Source organism: Arachis duranensis, unplaced genomic scaffold (assembly GCF_000817695.3).
Source record: "Arachis duranensis cultivar V14167 unplaced genomic scaffold, aradu.V14167.gnm2.J7QH unplaced_Scaffold_354585, whole genome shotgun sequence".
NCBI classification, from domain to species: Eukaryota; Viridiplantae; Streptophyta; class Magnoliopsida; order Fabales; family Fabaceae; genus Arachis; species Arachis duranensis.
This window is the reverse complement of record NW_026264911.1, coordinates 1,625,098-1,632,483: the sequence shown is the minus strand read 5'-3', so window position 1 is coordinate 1,632,483 and position 7,386 is coordinate 1,625,098. Positions and strand designations below refer to the sequence as shown.

The window sequence follows — 7,386 nt, the reverse complement described above, 5'->3', positions numbered from 1 at the left end:
CTAGGAAGGCAATTGAGGTCTAGACTTTGCTATCTAGTCTCTGGAGTCCTGAGATCCACTTTTCCTTTTGGTTCTTCTGATAAACCATTGCTGCAATTTGAATTTCCATTTGCTGTTTGAGATCTAGTCAATTTCAATTCATCTTTTGTTTAGTTAATTGTTGCAATTTAATTTCCCTTGCTTAAATTCTGAATTCCCAGTCCTCAAATCCCTTTTTCTATTCAAGCAATTTATATTTCTTGCACTTTAAGTTACTACAATTTACATTTCTTGCATTTTAAGTTTCAATCATTTAATTTCTTGTTCTTTAAGATTCAGCATCTTTACTTTCAGTTCTCTTTAATTTCTGCAATTTATCCCTCTCCCTTTACATTTTCTGCTATTTACTTATTGTTGGATACAAAATCACTCAACCAATACTTAATTCGCTTGACTAAATTAACCACTTAACTAAAATTGCTCAATCCTTCAATCCCTGTGGGATCGACCTCACTCCCGTGAGTTTTATTACTTGATGCGACCCGGTACACTTGCCGGTGAGTTTTGTGTTGGATCGTTTTCCACACATCAATACCTGACGCGACCGCGTGGATTGGAAGCTGCACGAGTGACGCGAATGCATGGCACGGGAAATGCTAAGTGACGCGAACGCGTGGACGACGCAGTCGCGTGATGTGCGCGATCTGCAGAATTACAGAAGCCGCTGGTATAGATTCTGGGATGCGTTTCAACCCAATTTTTGGCCCAGAAACACAAATTAGAGCCAGGGAACATGCAGAGAAAAAGGAGAACAATTCATTCCGCATAATTTCTAGTTTTAGATCTGATTTTACGGCTCCCCTAGGTTTCTCTTTTTTGACATTCATAATTTAGGATTTGAAGATTTTTTGGCTTTGGCTTTTGAGAAGAGTCTACCTCCGGAACTGGTCATTCTATTTTATTTATCTACTTTTCATTTACTCTTCCATATTCTTAAATTGTCCAGAATTAACATTGGATTATTTTTAGAGTTCATTAATACAAGACTATTTTTACTTTTAATTAATCTCTTTGATTAATGTTTATTATGCCTTTTTTTATTTTCCCCATTAATTTTGTGAAGTTTACATTTATGATAATGGAGTAGTTCCCTAACTTGATTGGGAGTTGATTAAAAGGAGAACCTTGAGTTGGAATACTCAAGAGTTCAATTGTAATTGGTTCATTGTTGGTTGGCTTGTTAGTCACTAACTCTAATCCTTCCCAAGGGAGAGGATTAGGACTTGTAAATAGAAGTTGACTTTTAATTTGACTTTCCTTCATTCGTTGAGGGTTGACTAAATGAAAACAATGACTAATTATTAATTGATGTTGACAAAACTCCAACAAGGATAGAACTTCCAATTAATCTTCTCCCGGTCAAGATTTTTATTTAAATCATATAAATTCTCTAATTTAATTTTCTATTCATCAAACTTAAAACCCATTTGGGAAACCTCTGATTGATAAAATAGCACATCTTCCTGCAACTCGTTGGGAGACGACCTGGGACTCATACTCCCAGTATTTTATTTCTAAAATTTGTGACAACTCTTTTCTAAATTAATAAGTGAATTTTCACCGGTTAAGAACTGTACTTGCAACACCATTTTTCTAAACAATTCTTAATCTGCCAATTTTCGCTTACGTCACTTTGCATCTATTTTTCTTATTTGCAGTTAGTTGTTAAATTTCTACCTTTTTTACTTTTAATTATTTGTTCTATTTTTTTTGGATCTAATTATTTGTTCTTGGTTGTTATTATTTTTTATTCTGATTTCTTTGTTATGATTATTTGTTGCCGGTTCTAATTTTTGGTTTTGGGTTTTGCTTATTTTGAATGTTGTTTCTGAACCGATTTCTTATTCTGAATTTTAGTTCTGATTTGATAATGCAGGACAACAGCATTAATGTTGGCATTCTCTGAACATCTTCGAGATAACTACAGTCTTGCTACTATAAGTGTAATAAAATTTTGGCATTCAAATCATTATTTGATCTTGTAGACAGTTTTGTACACAATCATACATGGTTTCTTTGTTTGTTTTCTATGTGGGACCTTTGTTTTTTAAAGAATTATCCTCAAATTATGATTAGGACAAGACATTGATCTACACCACAAAGAGATTGTAAAACTTGTAGTGTTTCAACTCACACCAACCAAAACCAGGTAATGTTTTGAGCATGGTGTAAAGCAAAAGTGTTTAAGCTTAAGCTTAACTAATTATTAGAAGGCATTATTAGACCCTAGTTCCTACATTATTCTTGCATTGAAATCTATGTATATATTATCATTGGGTGTTTTTATTTTGTTTAAACCCGCGTCAAATCCTTTCTTGCATTAACTTCTTAAGCACTATGGTCTGCTTTTCATTATACAAAACAATGATTTAGCCTAATGAGACTTTTTCACATGTACTTTATTTCCTTTTGCTATGCATGCATGTGTTTTTCTTTTGTGCATTTCTTTTAATTATTGTAAATGTTTTTTTTCTTTGCCTTATCGAGGGAGTCTACACCTTCTTATGTTGACTTCAATGTCGGTCTTCATATTATTGAGTATTCAATGTGAGAATTGACACAAAAGCAAGGATTAACCATTGCTTTAGATTAATGTTGAATATTTCAAAGCTCTTTTTGCATATCTCTCTTTTTGATTCATATCTTTTTTGCATATTTTTCTATTGGAGAAAGGCATGCACAAGTTATATTAAAATATGACCGAATAAATTTAACATGCGGTAGATGAATTATAGATTATTATAACTGTTTTTACACGTTTGTACTCTTTATATATGCTCCTTTTTCTTAATCACTATAATGACGTTGCTTGATCTTGATTTCTGGTTAGTTAATTAAATGGAATAACTTGTTGACTTCAAAACATAACAACATATATTTAAGCTTGTGTCACTTTATATATGCATGATGACAAGGTCTATAGTAAAATAACAAATTAAAGGGAATGTTACATAATTAATTTTGTGACGTAATTATATGAAAGAACAGGTATGTTTAGATAACACCTACTCCTCTCCCATTTTTTTAAACCAAATTTGCCTTCTTCTGGTTTACCAGTATTTGTTTTTATATATATGCTGCTAACAAATGAGGGCTATGCTTCTTTTAGTAGCATATAGTAAGAGATAATATGAAGTTGTGCATGGCACCTGGCAAACTAGCCTCAAAGCTATGAAAGAATAATAAGGATTATTACATATGAATTCCATGAACCATAATTCGAATAAATTCTGTTAAGGTGTTATGTCTGCTTTACTTTTAAGCACCTACTTGTTCTTGGCTCGCAGTTCCTCACCAAGACAATATCATAAACTATCACATGAAAAATGCTAATTGGTTCTCTATAAATTTGAGCTTATTTGTTTTACTTTATGCTTTACACTTAACTACTTGAGTACATCTATTACCGGTAAACTAGACAAGCATTTTACAACATAAATAAATAGGTAACGTGGTACCGACACTCAACTTTGGTATCTTGGCTTAATTTCTGCTAAACTGAAGCAATTCACATGTGCAATCTATTTATATTAAAAGAGAAATCACAGCCAGAATTTCTATGATCTCAAGAATTAATCTTTTTTGGTTTCCAAGATTAGTGGATGGGTTTTGGAATTTTGGGTTTTATCCTTTTTCTCTCTAGATGTGAGCTGGTAGTGTTTTGTGGTGGTGTTCATGAGAAAATAGCTTCGTTCTCCCTCCAAACAATTCCACATTCTGGTTTTCTAAGGCCACCTTTGAAAGGTGATTATTCCTGCCACCTTTTCTGGTTTTCCCTCTTTTCACTTTTATTCTTCTGTGGATAATCACGGTGTTTGTAAATGATTCTTCATTTTTTCTTTGGTTTCAATAGAGTACTTATCCTATTTCCATTAAGTTTGAAGACCCCTGAATCAATGAATCCATGAGTCGATTACCTTTGCATTGAAAGTGCTAAAGTGCTTTAAATATGATTGAGAATGGTTTTTCAAATGCATATTGACTTAGGCATTTCTCAATGTTCTTGATTATTAGTTCATTAAGCAGGGATTGATGAACGAAATCCAACTAGTTGAATGATGACTATCACATTAATCATGGAATTAGTTTACTTGGTTTTATAGATTTGCAGAATAGACATTCATTTTTTGTTGGATACTTTGATTCAAACTATTTCGACAATAACATTTGGAAAGTACTCTACGACATGTGCATTTTTTTATGATCTCATGTATTTTGCAAATGCATTTGGAGCATTGCGTTTGAGGTATGAACTAGAATTGATTAGCATATTAAGATGGTTCTATGTATTATTCTGCATTAAGAGAAAGCTGATTCTTACATGCTCTTTTTCAAGAATTATGAGTGTTCCTGTTGATTCTGGATGTATTTTAACTGATTCAATACATAATTTGATTTTATTTATTTTATATTCTAGGAGGTTCAAGCTTCACTAAGGAGGCAGCTGAAATAGTGGTTTTGGTCATTGATGAGGAAGGCGTGGAGTCACTCATATCAGAGCTTGTGAAAGCTGTCAATTGGACAAAGCTGTTTTGGTCTTCACACGAACAGTTTTCTTGTTCTTCAAATAACAAATTTTGACTTTTTCTTTTATTGTGGCTTTGATGATGTGTATGTTGTATTTTTCAAATAATAATTTTTATTTTTTGTTGACAAATGTGATGAAAGTTTATGTATGTTGGATTGGTTAATTTAAAATTATATAAAAAATTTCCTCTGTTTAAATTAATCATTCAAATTATAATGTAAAATTATATATCAATTTTGCAATGTTTAATTAGGAAGATTCATAAACAAGTATAGCTATAAGTATTTTTATCTAACTTATAGTCATATTTTTTGCTATTGGCACACTTTTTAAATGTAGCCATATCTTTTCGTAATCAACAACAGCCACACTTATCAAGCATAGCCATATTTTCTCTTATTTGCATGCTTAAAAAGCATAGCCATATCTTCCCCTATTGGCATGCTTTCGAAGGGTAGCCAAAACCACTCCATTGGGCACACTTCCAAAAGCGTAGCGATATGTACACTTTTTGGTACGCTTCTCAAGCGTAGCTATAGGTTAAGACCTATGGCCACGCTTTTTAAGCGTGCCAATAGGTGAAAGCGTCCCAACAAAAAAGCATGCCGATAGATCAACAAAAGCGTGGCGATAGAGCAACCACCACGCTAGCGGATGTGACCCTTTCAAAAGCGTGCTGATAGTTCAGAAAGCGTGGTGAAAAGCTATCGGCATGCTTTTTTGCACTTTTCGGCATGCTTTAAAAACGTGGCAGAAAGCTTATTTTCATGTAGTGAGAGCTCCAGATTGAAAGTTTTGGAGAATTGAAGATTGAAATTGGAATTGGAACCCTCATTCTCACCTCTCTTCCATCTCAGCGTGTTTGTGATGAATGGGGAAGGAACGAGGCTGAGTTAGGTTATTTATATGTTGGGCCATTGATGACTTGCATCATCTACCTTTTTCTCTATCCTAAAAGGACCATAGAATTGATGAATTCTCATTCATTTGATGCATTTACAAGAACTATATGATGAATTTATGGGACATTACTTTGAAAAAAGTCTTGCTTGGATTTCAGGTGAAAAGAACAACAAAAGAGGAAGATAGCAAGAAAAGGAGCTGGGCGTATGAGCTGGGCGTGCCACTTCAACCAAACGCCAAGATCCTTAAATGGACGTGCCACGCCACCACTGGGCGTGGCACACCAGTTGTGATATCTAGGGAGCAAATTTCAAGGATTGCTATGGGCGTGGCACGCCAGTTATACTTTCCAAAGAGAACCCATGACGAATTTCAATGGGCGTTTGGTGCACGAAATTGTGATCATCAACAATGGCATTCAACTTGGTATGTGCCTTTATAACTCAGCACTTTCTTCACAACCTCGCAAAACTAACCAGCAAGTGCACTGGGTCATCCAAGTAATAAACCTTACATGAGTAAGGGTCGATCCCACGGAGATTGTTGGTATGAAGCAAGCTATGGTCATCTTGTAAATCTCAGTTAGGTGGATAATAAGTGGTTATAGAGTTTTTGAATAATAATAATAAATAAACAGAAAATAAAGATAGAAATACTTATGTAAATCATTGATGAAAATTTCAGATAGGCGTATGAAGATGCTGTGCTCATTCTAAATCTCTGCTTTCCTACTACCTTCATCCAATCCTTCTTACTCCTTTCCATGGCAAGATATATGTAGGGCATCACTGTTGTCAATGGCTACATCCCATCCTCTCAGTGAAAATGGTCCAAATGCTCTGTCACAGCACGGCTAATCATCTGTCGGTTCTCGATCATGCCAGAATAGAATCCATTGATTCTTTTGCGTTTGTCATCACGCCCAACAATCGCGAGTTTGATGCTCGTCACAGTCATTCAATCCTTGAATCCTACTCGGAACACCACAGACAAGGTTTAGACTTTCCGGATTTTCATGAATGCTGCCATCAATTCTAGCTTATACCACGAAGATTCTGATTAAGGAATCCAAGAGATATGCGCCCGGTCTAAGGTAGAACGGAAGTGGTTGTCAGTCACGCGTTCATAGGTGAGAATGATGATGAGTGTCACGGATCATCACATTCATCATGTTGAAGTGCAACGAATATCTTAGAATAGGAATAAACTGAATTGAATAGAAAATAGTAGTAATTTCATTAAAATAGTAGTAATCTATCGTGTGTAGAAACTCCATCGTTGAAAATACATAAGTGATGGTGGTCCAGGCATGGCCGAATGGCCAGCCCTCATGAATGATCAATAGTCTCCTAAGATGAATAATGGAATAAAACCGAGACCAAAGATGTCTAATACAATAGTAAAACGTCCTATTTATACTAGACTAGCTACTAGGGTTTACAAAAGTAATTGATGCAGAAATCCACTTCCGGGGCCCAATTGGTGTGTGCTTGGGCTGAGCTTGAGCTTTACACGTGCAGAGGCTTCTTTTGGAGTTGAACGCCAAGTTGCAACGTGTTTCTAGCGTTCAACTCTAGTTCGTGACATGTTTCTGGCGTTTGACTCCAGAATGCAACATGGAACTGGCGTTGAGCGCTAGTTTACGTCATTAAATCTCGAATAAAGTATGAACTATTATATATTGCTAGAAAGCTCTGAATGTCAACTTTCCAACGCTGTTGAGAGCGCGCTATTTGAAGTTTGGTAGCTCCAGAAAATCCATTTCGAGTACAGGGAGGTCAGAATCCAACAGCATCAGCAGTCCTTTGTCAGCCTTTTATCAGAGTTTTGCTTAGGTCCCTCAATTTCAGCCAGAAAGTATCTAAAATCACAAAAAAACACAAAAACTCATAGTAAAGTCCAGAAATGTGAATTTA

At 35.1% G+C, this 7,386-nt stretch overlaps 1 protein-coding gene across 1 annotated transcript; it reads left to right on the top strand.

Annotated features, from left to right (window-relative positions):
* The first annotated feature begins 3,550 nt into the window (after positions 1-3,550).
* LOC127744448 (uncharacterized) lies at positions 3,551-4,696 on the top strand. Its single transcript, XM_052256596.1, has 2 exons — positions 3,551-3,783; positions 4,457-4,696. The coding sequence occupies exons 1-2, from the start codon at positions 3,642-3,644 to the stop codon at positions 4,618-4,620; spliced, it is 306 nt and encodes a 101-aa protein (XP_052112556.1). The 5' UTR covers positions 3,551-3,641; the 3' UTR covers positions 4,621-4,696.
* Positions 4,697-7,386: the final 2,690 nt, after the last annotated feature.

Excerpts from the sequence above, each read along its gene's own strand:
- LOC127744448 (XM_052256596.1), top strand. The coding sequence starts at position 3,642 with ATGGGTTTTGGAATTTTGGGTTTTATCCTTTTTCTCTCTAGATGTGAG. Across the intron at positions 3,784-4,456 it reads TCTAAGGCCACCTTTGAAAG|GAGGTTCAAGCTTCACTAAG; the intron begins GTGATTATTCCT and ends TTTATATTCTAG.